At 45.0% G+C, this 27,006-nt stretch overlaps 1 protein-coding gene across 1 annotated transcript in view; it reads right to left on the bottom strand.

The window, feature by feature from the left end:
• The window catches only part of AKAP13 (A-kinase anchoring protein 13), a 245,086-nt gene that overhangs the window by 33,426 nt on the left and 184,654 nt on the right, over positions 1 to 27,006 (bottom strand). Inside the window, 4 exon segments of the mRNA XM_070358158.1 lie at positions 2,356 to 2,422; positions 4,626 to 4,693; positions 18,567 to 18,741; positions 24,909 to 25,038. Of these exon segments, the coding sequence (XP_070214259.1) occupies positions 2,356 to 2,422; positions 4,626 to 4,693; positions 18,567 to 18,741; positions 24,909 to 25,038 (440 nt within the window).

Raw genomic sequence — 27,006 nt, 5'->3', positions numbered from 1 at the left:
CTCGCACAGCGCTAACGTGAAATGGAGATGACAAGCAGAGGAGGCAGGCAGGGTGTGGGCATGTGGACCGGGGAGACGGCTGGAGCAGCAGAGCCCAGTCAGGTCACACAGAGCCTCATGACTGCCAAGAGCAACGTGCACCTCAGGCGACATGGGTGTGGGGGGAGGTGAGAGAGCGCTCTGTGACTGCTGGGAACCAATCCTTCCCTGCTCAGGGAAGCTGCTCACTGCCTCTGAGCCCCGGCATCCTCGCCTGCGAAGGCCATGGCAGCGGGAACGTTCCCACTGAGGGAAGCCCACCGCCAAGAGCTTCATGGGCGTCACCTCACTTAAACCCGACGACCACCTGGTGATACCACTACATCCTTCCACGGAGAAGGAACACGAGGTACGGGGGGGTGGGCGGGAGCCATAAAGGTTTGTCTCAGGTTAGCAGCTGCTAACACATTATTAACTAGAGGATTTTTGCAGAAACTAACGGGTGTGGCTGGCAATTTGTGAGGTAGGTGGATACCAATAAAGTCATAATGTCCAGGTAACGAAAGATGTATTAATATGTCTCTGGTTAGTAATTTGTTAAGTGGGGTGCTAGGACTCAAACCCATACAATCTGAGTCTGCCACCTGGACTCTTACTGCTACATTACCTTGGTGGGTAAAAGCGGAATAAGAATACACGGGGGTGGGGGCTGGAGGCAATATTATAGGTAGCTTTGGGGAAGACCTTTTTTATCTGATTTGAAAGAAAGCAGATTTCTGAAGGAAGAGATAAATGTCATAGAGCCAAAAAAAAATTTAGTAAGAATAGGCTTGTAAAAGGTGTTGGGATGGGTTGGATCACTGGTTAAAGTGGGTGACAGTCTGGCATAACTTTCGTCTAGGAATTTACATGCAAAGATGGGTAATAACCAGACTTCTGTCTGACAGGACTCCACACCCTCGCTGGCAGCACAGCCTGAGTGGCCGTTCCAAGCCGTCTGGAAGCGCTCAGAACAGTCGGGCCTGGGGCAGTGGTTCTCACACTCACGTGGGGACATCACCATCACCTGGAGCATCTACTGAAACAGCACCGGGCTCCGCCCCTGGACTCTCTGGTGGTGTAGCTCTGGGTAGGGCCCAAAACTGGCACTTATAATCGATCCAGGAGCTAGGCCTTGAAAAACACAGCCTGGGGGCGAGTCTCAACTGGGTTCTGTGAGCTAATTAACGTGGTATTCATTACTGCGTTATTTATGGCAGTGGGTGGAGACAAGTCTTTGGGGGAACTGGTAATTAAAATGTGGCATATGTTTCTGAAAGAATACCACGCAGCAATTTGAGATGATAGCTTTCATATAATATCACACGCAGATCTCAAAACCATATTGAGGGGAAAAGCATAAGTCATACTGTCTAATTTAAATTCAACACACAAAACAATAAGAGATATTTTCAGAGGTACACATATGTCTGAAGATACGGCAGATTAGAGAGGTCTGCATTAAATAGACCACAGTGTGTACTAATGAGGAGAAAGCAGAGAGATAGACAGAGAATGGAGGATGAAAAGGGGAACACATTCAGCAAAACCAAAGTGGAGCTTTGCCCAGAATGGAGAAGATAGGCTGATGGGACAAAGTGTTATGAACTCAATCTGTGTAATCCTTGAAAAAAAGAGAAAAAAGAAAAAACACCCCCAAACTATATAATTTCACGGTCTGTCAAGGAGTTTAATAAGCAAGGTCTCATTTGATGTTGAGAACACCGAAAGCAAGTTTCACTGTTGACTCATGGAAAAGGAGCTTCAAAAAACATGGGGGTCACTCGCTTAAATAAACAAGGCTCAGGTGCTGCCTTGTAAGCTCGAGTGCATGCGCGCACACGTGCGCACACACACACACACACTTCTAAGACCTTCCAGAGGGTCTGATGGTAGACTGCCAGACTACACACACACACACACACACACTTCTAAGACCTTCCAGAGGGTCTGATGGTAGACTGCCAGACTACACACACACACACACAGACTTCTAAGACCTTCCAGAGGGTCTGATGGTAGACTGCCAGACTACACACACACACACACACACACACTTCTAAGACCTTCCAGAGGATCTGATGGTAGACTGCCAGACTACACACACACACACACACACACACACACACACACACACTTCTAAGACCTTCCAGAGGGTCTGATGGTAGACTGCCAGACTACCAAGCTTTCAGTCAACGGAACTGCAGCCTTCTCTAAGTTACCACAAAACAGGTCTTCAAACCGTGATTAAGAATAACAAAGGGACACAACAGAAGCACGTGGAAGTCCTGAACCGGAGAGCCCAGGGGAGCCAGGAGGGGCAGGAGGACCACTCACACTTGCTTCTCATGATGACTGTGGGCAGCGAGGACGTGTCGTGTGCCTGCAGGTTCCCTTTGGGCTGCTGGAAGAGAAAGAAATGTCAATAAATTTCACAAGTTTTGATGAATTTTACAACTTATCTTCTGTCAAGTCTCAAGAGGCCTGGAACACAAAGCCAGCTGCTCCTGTTCCTGCCAGCGGTCCTCAGGGTCCTACTCACACAGCCACTCAGCACTGGCTGTTGCCTGAGCCTGCCCGGCCTGCAACTCTGAGAGATCCGTCTCCTCTGCCTGGAACGCTCTTCTCCCTTCACAGGCCAGGCAGTCTCCTGTTTCAAGGTCAGACCTCAGGGGCAGAGCCACCATGAGCTTCCGTCTTCTCCTCCCGTGAGGCAGTAACTGGCACCCCTCAGAATGCTGTGCGTAACCCCCTCCAGTTCTTTCCTTATCTATGGTCATTGTCTGTGCGTCCATCATCCCCACAACGCTGGTTCCCTCGAGCAGCATCTGTGCCCTTTTCACTTCCATCTCTCCAGTGATCAGCATTTATGTATAAGGTGTGAAATAATTCTTAGGGAAAGTGCTAATTTTAAGACTTTTTTGTGGCATGGAACAGAGACACCATGTGAGAAAACGGGTTGAAGCAATTCGTCTGAGACAAATCATTAGTGGAAAAGGGTCTGTTTAGAATGGGACTCCTCCTCTTCGATGACACTCTTTTACACAGGGTAGGCTATGTCCCCATCGCTGTCTTTCTCTGGCACAGTCACAATGATGACATTCATACCAGAGGTCACAAATTCAAAGGCCCATGGGGTCAGGCGACAAGGACAGAGGCACGCTGGAGGGGGCGGGAGGCAGCAGCCTGGGCCTGTGCATCTTGCCCGGAGGAGGCGGCAGCCACTCAGCCCAGTGGGCTGTCACCTCCATTCGCCTCTCCAACATCTAAGGACCTACAGCCCAGATTCTGTTCTACAGGCTTAGAGCTGCCAATGGATCAAACGCTCCTGACTTCAGATTGCCTGCCAAGTTTGATGCTTACATACATTCCAGTGGGGGGAAAGTACAGATCACAGAAAGTAAATGTAATAAATACACAGACCCTAAGAAGGTGATATTTTGCATTAGTCACTCAGTTGCGTCTGACTCTTGATGACCCCATGGACTACAGCCTGCCAGGCTCTTCTGTCCATGGAGTTCTCCAGGCAAGAATACTAGAGTGGGTTGCCAGTCCCTTCTCCAGGGGATCTTCCCAACCCAGGGATTGAACCCAGGTCTCCTGCACTGCAGGCCAATTCTTTACCGTCTGAGCCACCAGGGAAGCCTCAAGAAGGTGATAAATACTGTGGAAAAAAAGAAAAGTTCAGCCCTTGGACATAATTTACATCCACGGGCTGAGTAAGATCCAGGGCACAGAAGCCTGTCGCCTTTACACTAGTTTAGTGCTTCTCAAAGTGCGGTCCTCAGACCAGCAGCAACAGCACCTTCTGGGAAGTTATTAGAAAGGTAAATTCCTTGGCCCCACCCACCCAGAGTCGAAAATTCTGGGAGGGGGGTCACTGGCCCAGTGTCGTTTTATAACAAGCCCCCGAGGTGACTCTCAAGTCTGAGGCCACTTCACTAGATAAACGTGTTTGGTTACTGGAAGCAGACAGCACGCTCAACACGAGTGTAGATGGTGCTGGAGAGCACTCTTCTGACAAGAGCAGAGACAGTTATGAGTGACTGAAACGCTGAAAAACCACACGGGCCACCTAAACGCCCATCTGCCCCCAGTCTCGTGCTCTACAAGGGCCTCTGACGAGCACTGGGTGTTATTATGTGACGTGCATATCAGAGCCTGGACCACCATCCCCCTCCCTTCTTGTCGTGTGATCTACGTGAGCCTGTGGAGAAAAGGGATGCCGGGCAGGCTGGTTCAAAACCCTGCCCTCCCCGCCGTCGGCACACCAGAGCCCCTGATTTCCACCTGCTGCCCTCGTGGTCCCCAAGGAGGAAAGCAGGAGTGTGAAGAGCAGAGCAGGTCTGCAACATGGTTAAGAAGAAAGTCACTGTACAGGTGACACAGATTACAACCACAGCGAGACGTGTGTTTAACGTGGACAAGTTCTGAAAGCATTTCCTCTTCCGAAAGCCACAAATTCCCGAGTGTGTCAAGAAGAGATGAAACATTTTGGGTTACTGCAGTCTCAAAGGAGGTAGCGAATGATGAAAAGACAAACAGAAACTCTAAGCCCAAGTCTCCCAACTCTGAGGATTTCACTGGTTCAGGCAGAAATGTCTTACCTTCATCTTGACCTTTGCACAGGAGATCAGACTTTCTCTGCAGCCTTTGTGGACAAAGGCGCCACAACCTGAAAAGAGAGCAGAACGCCAGGTGACATTAAACACACAGAGACTAGAGGCCACACGGATCTTCACTGCCACGGCAGCCTATGGGGCGCCGGGGAAGCCGCTCACATCAGAGTGTGGCTACCCAGGATCACAGACTGCAGCCTCTTCCAGGAAGCAGGCATGTGACATCATTAGGAGGAGGAGAAACAAGAGCAGATGTGATCTCCGATTAATAAAAATGAGAAACCTGGCACTTCTCGGGCAGGAAGCTGAGAGGCTACCAAGACTAAAAGTGAAAGTGTCTGCCGTCGACCTGTGAGTCTGTGTCACAAATAATACACAAGTGATACGGAACTATACGTACATGCAGTTCCTTCCTGGAGGAGGAAATGGCAACCCACTCCAGTATTCTTGCCTGGGAAATCCCATGCACAGAGGAGCCTGGTGGGCTAGTCCATGGCATTGCAAAGAGTCGGTCATGACTGAGCACGCATGCATGCACGCACACACACAGACATTAACATAAACATGTAAGAACACCCACAGATGATATGTAAATGCACCCCCATCACAGGGGCTTACGACTGCGTCAAAGGCGGAGTATGAATCTGAAAACCCACCTGTTTGTGTCCTTTTGACTTGGACTCCTATCCACCCTGAGTTTTTTGCAACACTCCGGGTCAAGAGCTGCAGGAGAAAGGGCATCAGAATCACCCCTCAGCACCTCCAGGAGCCCTGACTCAAGAGAAAGTGGGAGACTTCCTGAAAGACGAAGCCGAGACTTCCTGAAAGATGAAGCAGCGCCCACGATCTGCTGAGTACATGATTTTCATCTCAACTCCTAGACCCACAAGGGCTGCTGACAGAAAAAACCCAGCCCTCAGGGCCTCAAGAGGGCCAGCATCAGCTTGTACTGCCGCCATGAAGTCATAAACTGAGCTGGGCCAGGAGGCTGAAGGGGAAGTAAAGCAAGTAAGAGATCTGTCTGTGGGGATCCCACGGCGAGAGCCTCCCCAGGGCAAGGCTCCCTGAGAAAATCAACAGACACTGCCCTTTGGCAACGCTTCCCATTCTGACTTAGGAAGGACCACAGGTCCTTGAATGGTCACCCTTGAATCAAGGGCAGGATGCTCTCCTGACTTATATGCCCAGGTTCTGAGGATATGAGTGTGGAAAAGGCCAGAATCCCAGACCCCAGGGCCTTCTCCATTCCTTCCTCAACATCTGCTAGGTTTATAGGCCTCTTTCCTAACACCACCAGTCACAGAGGATTGGATGATCCTACGATTTTTCTCCTCCACTGAGTAAAGAACCTGCCTGCAATGCAGGAGACCCAGGTTCAATCTCTGGGTCAGTAAGCTTTCCTAGAGAAGGGAATGGAAACCCACTCCAGTATTATTGCTTGGAGACTCCCACAGACAGAGGAGCCTGGTGGGCTACAGTCCCTGGGGTCACAAAGAGTTGGATACCACTGAGCGACTAACACTTTCTCCTCCACTGACTGTTCCTTCAGGGCAGGGTCTCTCCATCTACTGCTGAAACTTTAATTAAGTCTCCCTAGCACAGTGCCTGCCTCATGCTGCCTATTCCAATGTCTGTTTTAGACTTTACGCTTATTTTATACAAAAGCCAAATGCCCTGTCACAGCCTTGATTCCAGTAGGTCAAATACGCACTTCGAACACTAAAAGGAGCTCTAGAGGCACAGCCGTCACACTAAGTGTGTTTCAGGTCCTGGCTCCCTGAGTTAGTCACTGTGACTCCAGGCCGGCTCCTCCCCCATAGGCCTCAGTTTCCTCAGATCTCCAAAGTGAAAAGGCTGCATTTGCCCCCTGCCCGCAGCTCCCTTTCTCTGAGCTTCTGTAAGATTCCTTATGTTGCATCTCTTGAAAGAGATGATTTTTCAAAGTAAATTACTTCAAAATGTTCTATAAGGCTCATGCTGCAGAAGATTTTTCAACTTCTTAGTCATCTGAATCGTCACTAGGGCCTGGTTGGGGCAAGTTCACTCTGGAGGAATCATGGCAGATAGATACGACCCCCATGAAAGAGTCCACCAGGAGCAACTCTATTTTGGTCAACAGGATGGCCCAGAGCAGGAACTAGTTTGGAAGTGGGATGGAGTGAAGCTTTATTCTGGGCCTTTCACTCTCCGGCCTACCGAGCCTTCAGTCGAGTAACCTCTTCTAGCTTCACCCCATGAGAAATTGACTCTCCAGTCATTTTTCTGATGCTCTTCAACTAGAAGAGGCACTCAAGTTCATTTCCCAATGTCAGCATGAGGAGAGACTCTCCTGGGAAAGGTTTATTCAGGGAATCAACAAGAGGAAGCAACCTGGAGGGTTCTCAGTCAGAACTCTATTCTTGCTTCCACTTCTTCTCCAGGATGACACTGCAAGGGAGCCGCATAGATGCTGTGCTCCTGGCAGTTTCTACTGTTTGTGATTATGAACACTTCCACGTTAAGTCATGAAGTTGCCCCAGAGGTCAGCAGTTATGAAAGGGTTATACATCCCTGAATATTAATGCCAGGGTTTCTCAGCAACATCCCTTTCTGGGCACAAGGAAGCCTTTGCAGAGAGAGCCCCCTGGGGAGTGACTCATTCTAATCAGCGAAAAGGAAATCTTTTGAGGATACTTTTCTCAAGAACTGGAAATCACTGACCCTTGTTAAATTGTCAAGTTCTCTGCTATTTGGAAATAAGGATACGTTTTGACTAAGAAATCATCATACTGCTCCCAGAAAAGAGAAGAACCGCCAACAGAAATCCAAATAACTCCTGAGACTCCAATGCCTTCACACCATTCTACATATCATGCAATGAAACTCACGTTCCAGATCTAGACTCTGGTGAACTTTCATTAAAGGCTTTAAGCCCCATGAGCCAATGGCCTTCCAGAAAGGGTCAAAGAGGAAACAGTGAGCTGGACCAAATTTGTCGTTATTGACTTATATTCAAAATTTTTTCCCACTTACTTCTCAGAAAGTGAGACTCTGAGACTCTCAGAAAGTGACTCTTTTAATGGTCCCCCATCATCCTTAGGATAAGTGAAAGTGTTAGTTGCTCAGTCCTGTCCAACTCTTTGCGACCCCATGCACTGTAGCCCACCAGGCGCCTCTGTCCACAGAGTTCTCCAGGTAAGAATATTGGAGTGGGTGGCCATGCCCTTCTCCAGGGATCATCTCAACTCAGGGATCAAACCTGGGTCTCCCACATTGCAGGCAGATACCTTGCCATCTGAGCCACACTCCTTACTCAGCTTGATTAAGCCCATCGTGTGTGTACACTTCTAGCCCCTTGCCATGTTCTGTCACACCTCTGAGCTCTGAACAAACTCTTTCCTGCAACTGTGTCCCTTGCTCACTCTTCCTTCCCTGACTGGGTTGGCAGGACTCAGCTCTCTGAAGTCTTCTCTGACTCTCCCAGGGAAGCAGACCCCCAATGACCTCTGAGCTTCTGGAACTCCACACCTGCCTCTATCATGTACCGTGCCGTGATGGTCTCCCCTCCTTGCCCCGCAGATGCCTGAGACCGTGGCCCAGTCCTGCCGACCCGACGTGTCCTCGTGCACAGGCTTCTCAGCTCCCCTTCCTGCTTTTTTGTCTTTCTCTACATTGTCTTTAACCCCATTCTTCCTTGCTCTCTCTGAGTCTCGCCTAAGTGTCCAAAGAGAACCTCTTCTTCATAACATTTTACTTACACAAAATAATACTTTGAAACATGGGTGAAAAAATATGAGGAAAACTAATGAATTCATATCACAGCCAAAGAAACCACAGATTTCGAAATGGAATTAAAATGGAGTGCCACATCTAACAACCCTATCTTAAAAATGTTTAAATGTTTAAATGTATAAAACAGTAAGACAAAGAACCAAATAGAAAAATGGTATAAAGATTATGAACAGGCAATTCACAAAACCCATAGTTTCATCACCCTATAGAGAATTAAATAGCGGGAATGGTGCAATTACTTTTAAATAGATTTTAGGAATATTCAAGTTCTCAGACCAGTGTTTGAGATTTAAAGGACAACTCCAATTGACGTACCATAAAAGCAGAAGTAGTATTTTTAAAGTGTACTTCTGGTAAACAGCTTTTCACACAATCCACTGTTCTAGTTAACTGAGACACACGTCCCCAAAGCCACAACCCAGCTGAAGCTTCAACACACTTTATAACATGGCCACAAGTCTGAGACATAAACAGTCTGCATGCATGTCTGCTTAACACACTCGAGTACCTACTTGAAAACCACTCAACTTGTTACCCAGCTGTCCTGGACTCAGTTCATGGTAATGGATTTAGCGGTGTATGTGGGCGATTTAGAAACTTTGGCCCAACTGACAATCTTGAGGTTAAAACCTCTGTTTTGGAAAACAGACGATTACCAAGAACATACAAATTGAAGACAATCTAATATCACTTTCAAGCTTCCTGTCACAAACTCTATACCATGTTGTTAGGGAGATCAAATAATTATTTGGCCTTTTATTTATTTATTTTTCAAAAAAGATTTCCTAAGAGCAGTAAGCAATATGCTTTCATTCTTCAAAGTTCTTCAAGAAGGCCTTGGCACCGTGGTTTACGGGAACAGAGCCGACCCCTAATTAGACTGCTCTGAACTTAAAAGCAAACAGCCCAGCCTGTAGCTTCTTTCCTGGCTACACGGAGGCATCAAATAAAAGAATACGAAGGAAAACCCACAGGGCTGTGAGCGCGCATCTATTTGCTGCTTCACCTTTTAAAACTCTGCCACCAGAGCTTTGGTGAACTGTTATACACCATACACCCATTCACCTTCAGCAGAGAAATCCAACAACCCACTAGAGAGACTGGCCTAAGAAAATCAGCTTTAAAGAAGAGTTAAGAGGAGAGGCTAGGCCAAACTGAAATGAAATGAGAGAGTGGCGTGAACACTCCAGGCCTGCCTGTTAAAGGAAGGATTCACCTTCCCGAGTTGTGTCAGCTTCTGAAGAAAGGGCTCGTGCAGCACTTTTCCAGGGAGGGCTGTGCTGAAGAGCTTTGACCACTCTTCCTCCTGGAGACCAGTCTGAGCAGCAGCATCCACGTGCAGGAGAATTCTCAGATCCTTCTAAAGGTTAGGGGTTAGAGAGACTTTTCTAACTTTAAGGAGAGCAAGGTCCAACTTCTTGCTATCACGTCAACACTCACCAACAAAACAACAACAGCAGAAAAACATTTAAATACTGATAAATTTAGAAATACATGCTCAAAAAGGATTTCTCCAACTTCTGGTTTAAACTCTCTGGGGACTGTGAGACAGGGCCTGGTCTGGACTGATAGAGCGTAGATACAAATGACTTGTAAGATATTCTCGGTAGCTGGTGTGATAACCACAGCGCTGGTTATACGGAACAAGACCAAAGCCACAAAAGAGAGCTACATCACCGTAGCTGGAGGGCTCACCTAACAGCAGTTTTTGTAAGAATGCTGGTAAACAAATCAACAAAAAGCAACACCCAAAGTGCTGTGCTTGGATAAGAACTGGCTTTACTGCTGAGGCTCTTCCACCGTCCCTTCCCCTAAACACACTTCTATTCTTTCACCGGTTATATGTATTTCACTATCTAAGCAATGAACTCTAAATGTGAGAAAACTGCTTGTCCAGAGAGCTGCCTTTCAGGACAAAATCTCAAGGTGAACCAGACCATCACAAGCAGTCTGAACTCTTTATGTTTCCTACTTGGGTTGAGGCTGGTCCACTTGTTTCTTTTCTTCTAATCAGGAGAAGCAACCTACCACAAAAGTACTCAGAAGCTGCTAACACAACAGAAAATAAATCCACAGTGATCTCAGTTATCATCTTGCATGTGTTTAAAGCAAACAAAACGGAACCGCTGGCAAGATCTGAAAACCCGAATGTAGTGGATTCCTTGCGCTGAAGGACTCCAGCGGCATTCCAGAGACCAAATTATTCGTGGTGGCTGGAAAGAACAGCTGACTTATTCAAGGGAAGCTTTACATAACTGCAAGGGGGAAGAAGTGGAAAGATGCTCTCCTCCTTTCTCTATTCAAGTTACCAAAATCCTAAAATAAGAGTCGAGTTTTGGCTGAGTTAAAACAAACAAACTCGCCAAGTTTCTCCTAAATTACTTATTCCCGACAAAGGGGGAACTCTGCTTTCACCGTGTGTTTGTTTTCCAAGAGTAAACTGCAGAGGAACCAACCTCAGGGAGGCTTTGCTCCTGCCCCTTGGCTATTTCTAGCGTCTGTGATCTTGACCATTTCCACCTAAGTCCACCAAAGGAACTCAGCTTTCACCACGACTATGACTTCAGACCGGTCCAGGTGTTTTCCAGTGAAGTCAAGAGTTGCTGACTTGTTTTAAAAGTTCCAGCCTACGGAATCTCTCAATATTTGCATGCAGAAAGATGTATTAAAGTGACTAGAGATGTTTGAAAGACAGGCAAAGACCAACATCAGCCATCATCACACCGACCACGATGGACCAGGTGGCTGATCTTTCTAAACCGCGGGTCAAAACTGAGCAGCCACTTGGGGTCTGAGGCTCCAGGGTCAGCAAACAGGATTATGTTAAACCAAGGAAAGGGCTTCCTAGGAGGTAAAGGGACTGGAGGGATGCTGTTGTTTCCTGAGATTCCTGGGAAGAGACCCGGACATGAGAGGGGATGGAGGGAAGCGAAGAAAGATTCCGAGTCCTCAAATTACTCATAGTTTCCACTTCCTGCCAAGATCACAAATGGTGCTTCACACCCACAACAGGCGCTGCAGGCCCTGTTCTTCAGGAAGGTGCAGAGAAGCAGCCCGTTACCTCTGCTCCTTGGGGAAGATGACGACACGTTGTTTCCTTTGCTTTCAAGCCTTGATTTTTCCTCCTCTTTTTTACAAGTGGCAGGCTGCACCCTGTCACACACAGATCTTAAGGCCACCACTGAACGTTGAGCTTCTTTCAACACTAACCCTGGAACGAACTGCAAAGCTACAGTTGAGACTGGGAGCCCCTAGGTTTCTGAGGTGGGGTGGTATACAAACTGAAAATGTTATTTTTGCACCTAGGTATATACTAGGGTAACCAGGCCCTATCCAACAGTTCCTTTTTGTCGTCTGATTCTTTCAGTTTAAACCTAAAAACATTAACTCTTCTTCCTTATTGCGCTAAGCAGACCTAAGATAACTTGTGACATCTGTAGTTAGATCAAGTGACTTCTTTAAGTCAAAGAACTGCCGGCAGAGGACATCAGGACAATACTTCCTCCCTGACAGATTCTCCAAACAGAAGACTCTTGTGATGACACACTATGCTGCTAAGTCGCTTCAGTCGTGTCCGAGTCTGTGCGACCCCAGAGACGGCAGCCCACCAGGCTCCCCAGTCCCTGCGATTCTCCAGGCAAGAACACTGGAGTGGGTTGCCATTTCCTTCTCCAGTGCATGAAAGTGAGAAGTGAAAGTGAAGTCGCTCAGTCGTGTCCAACTCCTAGCGACCCCATGGACTGCAGCCCACCAGGCTCCTCCGTCCATGGGATTTTCCAGGCAAGAGTACTGGAGTGGGTGCCACTGCCTTCTCCAATGACACACTGGACTCCATGAAATAGTCTGCTTCCAGAAGAAACAGACAACTTGGGTGACTCAACATTAAAATTACAAATTAAGACAAAAAACTTCCACCTACTATTATAAACACTGTTAACATAGAACTAGTAGTTAACCCACTATTTTATTGATCTTCCATATTTAAAAAGCCTTAATAAAATAGTGCTATATTGTGTGCTATCAAATATGTAAAATATTTAGCACAGATATTTGAACTATAATCTCAACATTTACTTTTGCAATGAAAGAGAACAGTGAAGCTGTTCTGATGGATCAAAATATAAGCAATCAGGTGGATATTATACTTGCTGTTCACGTATCTACCTCAGCATCTAATTTATGTCTGTATTTATTTTTGTCGCTCAGATGGTGAAGAATCTGCCTGTGATACAGGAGGGAGGACCTGAGTTCAACCCCTGGGTCGGAAAGAGCCCCTGGAGAAGAGAATGGCAACTCATTCCAGCATTCTTGCCTGGGAAATTCAACGGACAGAGGAGTCTGGTGGGCTACAGTCCATTTGGTCGCAAAGGGCTGGACACAACTGAGCGACTTTCACTTTCACTTTTCATGCATAATACAGAGTACAGTATCTTCATTTTCACAGATAGGTAGGTACAAATATTAGTAGTTTTCTTTAAAAAAAAAAAAAATGGCTTGCCTTGCAATCATATTACATTCTTCATTAATTCAAGATGGAAGGAAAAATTTACAGTAGGCTGTAAATTAGTTTTAAAAATATATAAATCCCACAATCTGTGGAACTTCCAAAACACCAGTTCCACAAAAACCATTCTGAAAACCACCGTCCTATAGAGCTATTTAATTGCTACAAAGACCGGTGGCTGAGAACTCCAGTCTACAAGCCTCAAATCTCTTGAGTCAGGTTGTTCCCCATCAGTCTCAGCCCCCTACAGGTGATTCTTTGTGGGTGGCTCAGTGTCCTTGGGCCACAGACATTTCCCAGAAGCTACACGGGTCCCCTCTCCAGGGGGAGTCCTGTAGACACTACCACCAACAGGATAGGCACTTCAACAGTCTGAGGTGCCCCAGCTCTATTTCATCATGGAGTGAGTCCAGTAAAAGAGAATTTCTATTTAACAGGGAAAGGTATGGAGGGAACAAAAGTGGGTTTAAGATGCCTGGTTACAAGAGGTGCATTCTCCTCCATCAGAGTGGATATTCTGCTCTTGACAAAGCAGTCACGTGCCAGGCACAGGTTCAATTCCGAGTCACTGTACTCTAACACAGACTAACAATAATTCAATTCTTCTCACCTGAAAATAACGTGTATGCAAAAACCAGTGACAGTAGTAAGAAGCTTCATATACCGACAACATCAGACAACTTTCTCCAGCCTGCACTGAGATTGAAAAGTTTTCTGGAGCTACTCGGGGAAGTATATAGTGAGTCATCCACTCACTATAACCATAAACCTATGGTTCTCTATGAAAGTCAAAGAGTTGGTTGCTCAGTCGTGTCTGATGCTTGGAGACCCCACAGAGTGTAGGCTCCTCTGTTTATGGAATTCTCTAGGCAAGAATACTGGAGTGGGTTGCCATTCCCTTCTCCAGGGGATCTTCCTGACCAAGGATCGAATCCAGGCCTCCTGCACTGCAGGCAGATTCTTGATTGTCTGAGTCAGCAGAGAATAGCACAAAGAAAAGCATTCTTTGGGTCTTCAAACAAGATTTTCCTGCTCTTTTGTCCCTCAACTTTCTGATAGTATTTCACATCATAACTCAGAACTGAGAGCTGGTGGGGTCTGCTTCTCGTCCACGCTGGAGCTACCAGGACAGTGACACAGCAACTCTGATCTTCTGTCCAACTAACTGCTCAAAGCCATTATGTTCTTCAGTCAACATCAACATAGTCTGTGCCTTCTTCAGAGACCAGCTGACAAGCAGAAAAACCTTTGAAACTACCACTGAGATGACATTTACTTTTTTTTTTTAACTCAGAGAGCCAATATTCAAGTACAGTCTTAAAAAATTCAAACAATGCAGAAGTATAAAAAAAAAAACTTAGTCCCCTTCAATCTCTCCTCTAACCTCCTTTTCAAATTGTTAACAGTTTGGTGTATATCCTTATAGACAATCTCATATAGCTACATAAACAATTACTATTTACTTATCTGTTTCCTATAATTTGGGATCATACACACAGTTCCATTTATTGCCTCTCAAGTTTCCAAAATGTCGTGGAGATCTGTCGGTACCTGCAGATCTATTCCACTGGCTGAGAAACCACAGCCTGGGGGCTGAGGTCAGCTCACACCTGTTTTGCAAAAGCGGGTTCATTGGAACACAGTCATGCTCACATTTATGTCTTGTCTGTGGCTGCTTTTCTGCTACAAGAGGTGAGTAGGGTGATCGCCACAGACGCCTAATAGCCTCCGAAGCCTAGTGTCCTAACTATCAGTTTCTTCACGGAAAGCTTTTTTTAAAAAATTAATTTATTTGGCTGTGCAGGGTCTTAGTTGCAGCAGGTGGGATCTAGTTCCCCAACTAGGGATCGAACCCAGGTCCCCTGCATTGGGAGCTCAGTCTCAGAGCCATTGGACAACCAGGGAAGTCCCCACAGAAAAACTTTGCTGATGACCTTTGAGCTATTCCATTTTTACCACTGGCCTAATATGCCACCTAAAGAATATATTATCTTTTACTGTTACATATTTAGCTCCTTTGAAGTTTTCCACAACATGAATAATGCTGCAATGAGTAAGTACCAAGGATTACACCTTTAGAACTCTTATCCTAAGCCACTGTGTAATAAGCAACTTGAGAAAGGTGTTTCTAATTATGTATTCCAACCACTAAAAAGGATCATGTGATGTGACAGAGGTGCTAAATATGGAAACATTAACACCAATCAGATTATAATATATAAATGCATCAAGTTAACACTTGGCACTTTTAAATTTACACAGTGTTACATGTCATACTCATGGGGAAAAAAAAAAGAGTAAGAGAAAGGTGCTAGGCACACAGGTTGCTCAAAGAATATTTGCTGACAAACAGCTTTTGAATGAATTACACAGTGCCTTGCAGGCAACTGATTTTTACTGAATAAATTCATTTAAGATAAGGAACTCAAATGCATACTTATTGGTGCTGTGTTAGTCACTCAGTTAGGTCTAACTCTTTTGAGACCCCATGGACTGGAGCCCACCAGGCTCCTCTGTCCATGGAATTCTGCAGGCAAGAATACTGGAGTGGGGAACCATTCCTTTCTCCAGGGGATATTCCTGACCCAGGGATCAAAGCCGAGTCCTGTGTCTCCTGCACTGGTAGACGGATTCTTTACTGTTTGAGCCACCAGACTTATTGATAGTTCAAAGTAAAATAAGAAATTCAGTCTGAGGTCACCAAAATCTCCTAGAATATTCACTCAGCTCTTCCCCACCACTGAAGCCACTGCTCCTTTATGTATATAAAATCTAAATCACAGCAACCCACCAGTGATGCAGAACACTAAAATATGTGAAAAATCTCCATGAAGATTCTTCAAGAGCTACCTTTATTGTTATTTTTAAATTTTTTGTTATTAGTTTTATTTTTACTGTTAGTTTTATTCAGTTATTTTTCAAATCCACCCGCTGGTTGTGTGGTATTCTAAGAAGCAGAGAGCGTCTCCCTCAGACACGTGGTTTCTGGGCACATAGTGGCGGCTGGAATTGAGACCCGTGAATATAGTCAAGAGCTTTAAACTAAAGACTGTAACAGCCCTGAAGGGCCTGGAAAAAGCCATGCACACCTGCCCTCCCCTGGATCTGGAGTGAGAATCCTGTGTTACCTATGAATCCACGGTCCGGATTTACACCATTTGTATCTCCTAGAACCCTGAGCTAGGGAGCTGTGTCTAGAGGTTTGGTGGAATTCCAATCTGGCAATGATGAAACCCTGCAGGATCCCACTGAAACAGACGCAGGACTGCGGCACCACAGGGTCACTGCGACAGAACAGGGACTCGAGATTCCCACAGGAGGGGAAAGCCTTATGAAGCTGAAGCTGAACTTATGACAAAAGAAACCCCAGATACCATGTAAGGAAGGTAAACCGCGAAGAAGACGCATTAGCAAACGCAGGCAGAAGATGCTGACAGCTATTAAATGGTTGAAACGAATCAAGTCCCTAACGGAAGAACAGGATGTGCGCTGCTTGGGGATTTTCTTTTTTGCGTGCTCAGTTAGGTACTAGTTTTCTTAAACACTTATCTTGTTGAAAAGGCATTTTTAAGAACTGTTTCATAGCAGAAAGCAGGTGTTCGGCCTGCTGTACTGCTGGGAGTTGCTGGAATATGAATTTCATGCTGCCAGCCAAGAAATGTGGTCTCTCCCCATTCTTCTCTGAGGCCAACACTCCTGCCATGGAGAACAGGCACTTCGCAGCAGAGACAATTCTTTGCAGTGGAGGAGGAAATTTCCACAGCTCTCACTGGTACAGATTTAAAAGAGAAGTGGAGTATTTAACACACATGGGTGGCTCACTCCGCCATGCTGTTAGGCAGCCTCATGGTATGTGTGATCTTAGAGGATTCTGGAGGGAAGAAGAGGCGCTGGGATGGTAGGTCAGGGGTGTGAACAGCGACGTCCTCCTTGGGTTTACTTTAAGCACCTTGCGATGAATGCAAATTTACCTGTGCTCAATAATATCACTTATAAATTATATGTAGTTTCAACTAAAAGACAAACTCCTGCAGAAACTGTACATCTGAGAATATTAAAAGTAACTGATCAGCAAACAAGAAAATGGCAATGCTGACTTCTCATTCTAGAATGAGCTCTTTGGAAGTATAATATAGGACACATATGTAATCTTTTTACATTACACACACACACACACGTAGCAGACTCTTCTGCCCACGGAATTTCCAGGCAAAAAAACTGGAGTGGGGTGCCATTTTCTGCTCTAGGGGATCTTCCCGACCCAGGGATTGAACCCACATCTCCTGCATTAGCACGTGGGTTCTTTACCACTAGTGCCACCTGGGAAGTCACGTGTAGGAGGCTAAGAATGTTTTAATTGTGGATAAGCATACCAAAAAGGACCTGGTGACCACTGCTCCAGACAACCAAGTCACTCCAATACTGAGAAACTGTGTCTAGCAGCTAAGAAATTATCCTGGCGACAAGGGACTGGTGTACTAAGAATGAGTCCTTTTAGAGCCTGAGCTCCAGACTGACGTGCTGGGGACACACTGGGCAGTGGCAGCCCTTCATCTCCTCGAGGTTGCGTGGACCACGTGACAGGGCAGGAGTCCTCCATCTCCTGGTAAGTCACACACGACAGAGGGCATAAATGTGTGTGACGTCTGCCCACGAGGATGAATACAGACACAAGAGCTCCCCAGCGGCTTTCTTTAGGAAAAACAGGACAGTCGAACAAAGAGGGCTGAGACAACAACTGGAGTAAAATACATCCATAAAAGGCATTTTACGAACATGTGTGTGTTAACACCAGTTGTCTAAAAAGCACAACAGCTGCAGCATGCATAACACAGGTTCTGTGCCAGCTGTCACTCCACTCTGCCTCTAAAATTTAAGGAAGCAAGCGACTGGAAATTATTATTGTAACTCTTGACTCTGCTCAGATACAGTTTTAAAAATTTTCAAATTTCAGTAAGTTGACTATCTTGAGTTAACAAGTCGCTTGCGATATTTCACACAAATGACTGAAATCAAGACCAGGTCATGACATCATGGTCTGGGCAGCGCTGCTGGGGGACTGGGTTAGTCACCGCTCGGTCCAAAGTGGCTACAGGTGTAACGGGACGCCCATCACCTCCGCCTTCTGGATGACTGGCCTTCACATCAGCACGTCTGACCACAAGCGGCCTCCCTGACCTTCCCCAGTGCGCACGATGAGCACGACTCCTTTTTGTGTGCAACCGCGTTTTGAGACGCAGTGCCTCATAGCAAGGGTCTGCAAATTGCAGCCTGCTTCCGGACGGCCCATGGACTGCAAATGGTTAGTGCTGGAGTAAAAAGCGAGCCGAAGTGGCTGACAAGGGACTGCTGGGGCGGCTTCGGGGTTTGAGGCTACGAGACGGTTTTCATGCTGACATGGACTTCCGGAATAAGGCAGTGGCTTAGGGACAACAGGAGGGGATATTTGAAATCCGGCTCTTTGAGCAACATTAAGGGCTCTGTATTCTCTTATCTGGAATGTGTGTCTCCAATGTTGTTTAAAGGAAGACAGAAAAAGGGCTACTTCTCCACATCAAAGAGGAACAGATAAGGGGTGGGAAGGACAGGAAACTAGAAACGAAGGTTTCTGAGCCTGGAGCGTTTTACTGCACAGGAACACACGCATCTCTTACTTGCACACGTGTAGGCGTCTTTGCTGGTGAAAGGCTTCATGCACTGGCTGCAGACGATGGGACCCACAATAGAGATGGAACTGAAAGTGTGCCCGTTCAAACTCTTCTTGTCCTTCTCCTTCTCTTTAGAGTCTTTCTCCTTCTCCTTAATTTTATCTTTCTCTTTTTCCTTTTCCTGCCAAAGAAAACAACCGACATTACATTGTTAACCAAACACTGGAAGGCCTCTCCTTCTAGAAGGCTACTGGGCTACCTGTGGTCAACAGTGGCTAGTCAATGTTTTGAATCAAAGTTAGGAATGCTGTCCTGGACATAAAAAATTTTTTTATCAAGTTGTGTGCATTCGAGTTGCATTAGAAAAGTCTTAGGAGGACTGGGCAGGTTGAACAGTTTTGTCCCTGGCTTGAAAAGTCAAAGTGTTAGTCGCTCAGTTGTATCTGACTCTTTGCAACCCCATGGACTATAGTTTGCTAGGCTCCTCTGTCCATGGGATTCTCCAGGCATGAATACTGGAGTGGGCTGCCACTGCCTTCTCCAGGGGATCTTTCCAACATAGGGATTGAACCCAGATCTCCTGCACTCCAGGTGGATTCTTTACTGTCTGAGCCACCAGGGAAGCTATGCCAATAGACACGTTCATTGCCTAAGGGACCAGCATGGGCCGCTGGAGGAGGAGCAGCCTGCGGTGGCCCTGAGGCCTCCTGAAACAGCCACACTGAGCCCAGTTGCAGGGCGGGGAGCAGAAGAAAGGATGCGATGGTTCTGGGACCAGCCTGAGGGAGAGGTGATTGGGCAGCGTGAAAAATGACTCAAGGTTCCCCACAACTGCTTCCCACCCATCACATACCCTCAAGAGAGGGCACATACCTGCTAACTGCCTCCCCTACTCTAGCCAGAAATATGAACTATCCCCCACATAGACATTTGCTGTTCTTACTAATTAAGAGCTTCAAGGTTCAGCTTTGGCCCAGATTTCAAACTGGAGGAGGAGGGGTTTAAACCCTAAAAATGCAAAGAAATACTCATGAGTGCTAGATCCTTAATTAAATATCCAAAGCGGTCAGGGGCATTTCAGGTACACACCACCCTTAGGAGATGAGGACCGTGTGGTCTAACCATACACTCTTCATAAAAGGTCCTTCCCAGACACGGTTAGACAGACACTTGGCTGGTTCATCAACAGCAAATGAATAATTTTCTTTCAAACTAACTGGACCCTGAATTGCAATTTACAGAGGTAGGAGGAACGCATTTAGTAGTGGTCGTCCTCACCAACTTTAGGGTACTCATTTTCCAGGGCATATAACAACAGTATTGCTGTCATCCAAAACAATTCCTGAAAAAAGAGATACCCCGAAGTCAGGTATCCTGACAACTACCAAAGGCCTTATTTTCAATCAAAGCCTTCTATCTACATTATTTCATCTGATTCAATAACTCTGAAGTGAGTAGGGTGGGTGTTATGCCTCCCATTTCCTAACTGAAAAGATAAATAACAAAGATAATAGCAGGCAAGAGTTGGAACAATCATTATGCGCCAAACACTGCAGAAAGCAACTATCATGAAATTTCTCATTAACAACCCAATGGCATGTAAAGACCAGCTATGATTTCCATGTAACACTCGAGAAGCCAAGGCTGAGATGGCTCATGTACTAGAGGTCACACACCAGTAACTGCCCAAGCTGGAGCTAAGTTCCAGATCTGCCAACTGTAAAGCTCAGCTCTTTGTCACTGCACTCTACTGCCAAGGACTAGAGACGTTTGTGGACTCACAGAATGTCACACAGCAAATGCTCTGCAGTTAAAATAAAAAGCCCAGGTCTTCTGACTCTGTATTCAGAACCCATCTGCTATACTGAAATGGTGAACATTTGTTAAGTCTGTGATTCACGTAAAGTCCTTTGTTAATAGCATGCATATAATAAACATCTAAGAATCAAATTGCTATACTTTAGAACTATAAAAAACAACAGGAGAGGAAGGGAGGAAAAACAAACCACTTCACTTTATAAAACAGGAAACTGTTCTGAGTGAAAATTTGTTAACTGCTAAAGTATCTAAAATTCTAATAAAAATCAGTATGAAGAAACCGAGTTTTTCTAATAATTGTTCTTTGAACTAAATTTTGCTAAAGGCTTCTCATATACAAAATGTTACACTGAAAAGCACCTGACCTTTTTGCTCAAGAAAGCTGAAAAGAGTTGCTCTAAGAGTTAAGAAACTCTGTGGGCAGCCAGCTTACTCCCCCAGGCCTTGCCATTCTCTTCAAATCTGAACACATCATCTCCCCATCCTTTGCGAGAATCCCAACCAGCTCCTCCAAGGATAAAAACAACAAAACAACAAACTCCACTGTCTCTCTCTGTGTTGGTTGGAAGCTAGTGCTGTAAGGAAGTCAGGCGCTTACCTCCCCATGCTTTGGTCCTATGAATCTCACTGTTATGAGGGGTGCTTCATGAAACCGGCCCCATTTTGCCGACATGATTCGACCCCCATGCCAGGAAATATGCTCTCACGGGAGGAGGGGCTCACGCCGGAGGGGCAGGGCCTGGCAGTTTCGAGCTACCATTAGAGCAACCACTAGAGAAACAGTAAGAGGAAGCTGGGGACTGGTTGAGAAAAGGAACGGGGGAGGGCTGAGGCTGTGGGTTTCCTTAAGATAAGCTTAACCGTTTGCATGCTGCCGATGCAGCCTGCCACCCGGGGAACAGAGGACCCAGGGCACGACACGCGACAAATTCCCCTGCACACGCGGTGCGGGCAGTGCTTAAGTGGCAAGACGGGAGCACTGGCAAAATTGAGGCAGATATTTTTCTCAATGCTGGAAGTTAAGGAACACATCTATTTAAACAGATGTCCTCATTTGAAAAGCCATACATTTCTAAAGAAAACTTTTTTGGTGAAGCCGCCTATGGAAAGGCAGTGATTGGCTGTTTTCTGAAGTTTGATTTTTCCAGGTTTAACTCCTGACAAAATGCCTTAAACCTGTGTGCTGGGGAAATGGAAAGTAATAATATTTAATGGGAATAATGCAAGAACAACTACACTGGGATACTATGAGGGGAAATGATATTTTGATTCTTCTAAACCTACCATTTTAGACAAATAATTATGATTAAAAAAAAAGAACTCTCTGGAAAACTGTGAGGCATGCTTTGATTAAGCAACTGAAGAAACAAGAGAGATGATGATATCTAACACTGCTTTAAGTCTTGGCAAACACTACCTTACCCTAGTTGGCACCTTTGAAAGGCTAAGATGTTTAGTTCTTTTTTAGACACTTCACGGGAACTGGGAGGTGAAGTTGAATGTCTTGTCATGAAGCCGGGGAGTAGATTAACATCTGTGCCGGAATCCAATCCTTGCATCCAAAAAGGCCTACTTCAAATCAGATTAAGAATTTGTCTCAAACATCTCTGACCATCTCCTACTCATCTGCAAAGAGGAAAGCTTAGGGAAAAAAACCCGATGTGACAGGATGGTTTAGAGCGGGTCATACCCCACTCCCGCTGTAATGAGGACATTTTATATATATGTACACACACACACATATACACATATATATTATATGTGTGTGTCTGTTATGTTATGAGTCTGCAGCAAGCAGACTCACTTAACAGGAAACAGTACTACCTCTTAAAGATACTAAAACACAAAAGCAGAAACTGCCTGCCAGTCTTCCTGTTTTATTTCCTGTTTAGGTTCTCCCTCTTTCACACACACACACGACTCAACATATTTATCTATTAACTCATGCCAGTTAATGAGAATTCTTGGAAGGACCTATAAAGGATCAGTACTCAATTTCCCCCAAATTTCTCATACTCACATGGCTACAGATATGAAAAAAATATATATATAGTGTGTATTATGTTATACATATAGTATATTATATATAGAGTGCTTACACTAAAAAACTAGTGCTAACATCTATAGTAGCATTTCAATTTTTTAAGCATTATGGAGAAGTAACATTATTCAATGGGTAAGAAAAACAGTAGAGCCAGCATCATGACACCAAGAAAATATTCACTTATTTTTATGTTATCCTTTTAGAGAATCAAACTTCTCTGGATGAAAAGCCCTCCTGTGGGTACAATGGCAAAGACAGACAAGGCATTTAATGCGACTTAACATCAAGTGTGGGGCTTCCCGGTGGCTCAGTGGTGAAGACTCCCCTGTAATGCAGGAGATGTGGGTTTGATCCCTGGGTTGGGAAGGTCCCCTAGAGAAAGAAGTGGCAACCCATTCCAGGATTGTTGCCTGGGAAATCCCACGGACAGAGGAGACCGGTGGACTATAGTCTATGGGGTTGCAAAAAGAGTTGGACATGACTTAGTCACTAAACAACAATATCATCCTAAAATGCATTACTCACCAATTCTCCTGTTTCTTACTATCTTTTGGTACATGTACAAAAGCTGAGCTATCCTTTGTGAGGACGAAACAATCTTATTTGAAGTGAGCTGGTAACAGTGATCAAAGGTGACTCTTAATGCTTCTTAATAAACTGATAATGTGGCTAAAGAGGTGCCTGCACCCAGATAATGTGAAATGGATCGCAATCCAGGGTTACAGATTTGTAACTTTGGAGAAATTCCATCGCTAGAGATAGCACAAGCTGCCAGAGACCAAATCTTGGGGCCAAGAGCCTGAAAGGGGAAGCAGTCTCACTGCAGAAGAGTGCAGTCACTCTGACAAAGAGAAGCTGGGAGGTGACAGGTCACCTGAAGACGGCCTGCTGCTGCTGACGGGCTCACTTGCACACAAACCACCTTCTTTTTGCCTGCCCCCTTTCTCTTCAGCCCTCTCCTAGCAAACACCAGACTCCAGTCCTTTGAGGTTATTAACAAAATTAATGGAAAGAGACATTGTGCAGCTCACTCCCGCTGAAGAGTGAACATGAAATGAACAGTATTACTTGGCAGAAGTCAGATCACAAGATATGACCTGGCCTGTGACCTGAAGCATACTTCTCTGTGCCTCGGTTGGCGAAATAAGGAGACTGGTGCGAGATGTTTGTATCTGCTTGTACTGCCTTGCCAACGCCGTCAGTGGCAGATTCACTACTCGGCCCCTAAGCTGGCGTCACGAGGGAGATGGGTGGAAAAGGGGGAATTCTCCACTTCACCCTGGTCTTCTGGTTAAAAGTTTGTTTGGAGTAAAGATGTCATGGTTTAAAACCAAAATAAAAGGCAAGAGAAACACTTGAAATCATCAGAACAGATGGTAAAAATCGTCCAGGTAAAGACTGTGTGCTTTGGCTCCTCCACCTGCTCGTCAGCACCTACCAGAACGCTGGCCCCATTCAAACACTCCTGGCCAATTAACACTGCTCTTTCAAGGCAGCCTTCTTCTGTTGATGCCAACCAGTGGCCAAGCCAGCTGGTAAGACAGACACGGCTCTATTTTGAGCCCTGCTGCCACACAAAGAATAATACGGGTTCTGCCCTCTTTAACCTTAACTGTTTTGAATTATAAAACAAGGCTAAGCATAAGGTTAACGCTTAAATATGAGACTACTCTAGAAACGGTTTGCTAGACTCTTCGTTCATCTTTCAGTTTGCCTACTTTCTGTCCATTTTGTACCTGGGCAGGTGAAATGAGGAGAAAACAAAATTGTGGTGGCAGGTTTTCTGGAAAAATTTGAGTGATGACCAAACCTAGTATTTGCTGAAAGAAAAGAGATCTTACCTCATTTACAAACTTGGTAATTATGTACCTGTGTGTATGCATATAACCACAGATACAAAGTGATTCCTGGGCAAGAAGTCCTTAATTGAGTCCCAATTTGTTTCCTACTTCTTTTGTTGGAGGTTAGATAGGTGAATAGAGAGAGTGTAGCAAAGTGAGAGGCAGAAAGTTTTCCCCACTGATTTGAAACAGAATCTTCCAGTTTAGCAATGGGAATTAGTATAAGAAAGTTAACTCTTTTTTTTTTCTTTCTAAAAATACATTTAAAAAATATTAGAAGAGTATTCGTCTCTAATGTGGAATTACTACAGGTACTTTTTATTTCTGATTTTTTTCCCAGGTGAGGTACCTTACTCCTAATAAAGGGAGATAATATCTACCTTACAGTGTGTGGAAAGGATTAAATCAAGATAATACATGGGAAGCTCTCAGCATACAGTAAAAACTCAACTGGTAGTGTTATCTCTTATTGTTGTTTTACTTGCTGTTAGTTTTCTTCAGATATTAGCCTCCTGCAGCCAGCATCTCTCAACTCAATTCCACAAGACCCCACCGTGTTAATTAGTCTTCGGGTGTGTGCTGTGCCCGGAGCCTACTGAGGGCTGGCTGAGGGGGTCACCCAGAAACGCCCACAGCAGTACTTACCTTGCTCTTTTTACTGCTGGACATTTTGTTCTTGATGTAGCTGAACGTACGACTGACTTTGGTTCCGCTCTTTATTTCAAAATCTTTCTTGGGGCTTTGTGGCAGGAAATTAAAGTTCTCTTCTGTTATACTAAATAGAAAACAGAGGAGTTTTTAAAAAGATTACAGAAGATGGTTTTTTAAAAATTAAAACATTCTACATGTAATTCTTTGTAACCACCATTGTCAGGTATTATTTTGGCTACAAGTCACAGGCAACTTATATGCTCAGGTGCGAATGGGAAAAGGAGTAAGAAGTGGCCAGAGCTGCTGAAAGGTTTTATATAATAATATCAACCCAACAATAGGGCACACCACAATGCTTATGTCCTATTGCGAAAACTTGGCTAAATTTTCTTATGTCGGTTGTTAGTGTTTCACTAACGGGTTTTCAGGGATCTGATGCTAATTGTTGATTAGAATTAATGATCAATTAATCATTAATTATTTTATCTGAAATTGCTTAACCTAAAACAGCACCCAATGTATAAACTTCTTTGCATTAAACAGGTGTCTAAAAAGAAAGCCACAGATGCAAACCAAGGAGTTTTTATGACTGAATGCATATACAAGTTCCCTCATAGCAGAGACCACACCTTTTATTTAGGTTTCTGGCACACTGGACCGTCAATATGTGAATTCAGTTATGCACGATTTAAGGAGGGAATATACTGAAAGGTCGGTAGAACTGACACTGAGTGCAGAAAGATCTACTGCAGAAGTTTCACAGAGACCTGGAGGTGCTGACCTACTTGTTTAGGACACCTATTTCCCAAGCCCATCCATGATGGTATCTCCAGACCCTGGGAAATTCACAAAGGTTGAGTTCCTCAAAGAGTGCGGGGCCCTTGTACACATTATCATTTGTGTACACATACACCTACGTAGAACTGTTACATAATACATCATCTATTATACAGAAATCCATTCAAACTACTTTTCCTAGGGTCCCAGAACAGTTATGCTAGAAGTTTTCCACTGGAAAAGTAGTGTTTGCCCCGAGGGCTTCTGTGAGAGCAGAGACAAGCAGGACCACATGGGTCCTGTTCAGTAGCTCAAGTCTATTTATATTTAAAATACGCTTGAAATATAAAGCATTCTGTTACTAAGACAAAGGGGAAATGAAAATCACTGCTCTAGAAAGAACAGAGAGTAAGCAGAATGTGGTTAAGTGCAAACAAGAGGACTCATATCGACAGAGTTCTGGATTACTGGGTCACAACTGATGCCTTTGTGAAAAGGAAGGCAACTTATAAGACACTGCAGGGCAACAATCAGAACCCCAATTATGCTTAAAATCAAATATTTAATCTCATAAGCCTGAATAATAAACAATGAGTCAAAATAGCAATCTTTTGCTGCTGCTGCTGCTGCTAAGTCACTTCAGTTGTGTCCGACTCTGTGCGACCCCATAGACGGCAGCCCACCAGGTCCCCCATCCCCGGGATTCTCCAGGCAAGAACACTGGAGTGGGTTGCCATTTCCTTCTCCAATGCATGAAAGTGAAAAGTGAAAGTGAAGTCGCTCAGTGTCCGACTCTTAGCGACCCCATGGACTGCAGCCCACCAGGCTCCTCCGTCCATGGGATTTTCCAGTCAAGAGTACTGGAGTGAGGTGCCATCGCCTGCTGTTAAAAACCAAGTCTGGACAAAGATGCGTACTGTCTGAACCTTCACAGAAGAAAATAGCTTTAAAGCTTACAAGGGCTAAGCAGGCAGCAATACTGCGTGAACACCAATACATACACACACACTGTGGAACAAAATGTTCTTGGACTTAAGAAATTAAAGATTCCCGTAAGCAACGAGTGCAAAGTTCATAAAGTTAATACAAGTGTATCCTTATGTGAATAAGTGCAACCAATCATCTTTATCTATAGGATGCCACAACGAATAAAGGTAGAAAACTATCCAGGACATAAATTTAAAAACCAATATTCCAAATTTATCAATCAAGGAAGTAAAATTCCAGTAAGTTCAATTAACTTATTTTGCGTAAATGTGTGAAGACATTTTGGATTTCCTTTATTTCATCTTGAGAAAAGGAGCAGCAAAATAAA

This window comes from Bos mutus, chromosome 21 (assembly GCF_027580195.1).
Source record: "Bos mutus isolate GX-2022 chromosome 21, NWIPB_WYAK_1.1, whole genome shotgun sequence".
NCBI classification, from domain to species: Eukaryota; Metazoa; Chordata; class Mammalia; order Artiodactyla; family Bovidae; genus Bos; species Bos mutus.
Note: the sequence above shows the minus strand (reverse complement) of the source record. Positions and strands in the feature narration are given on the sequence as shown.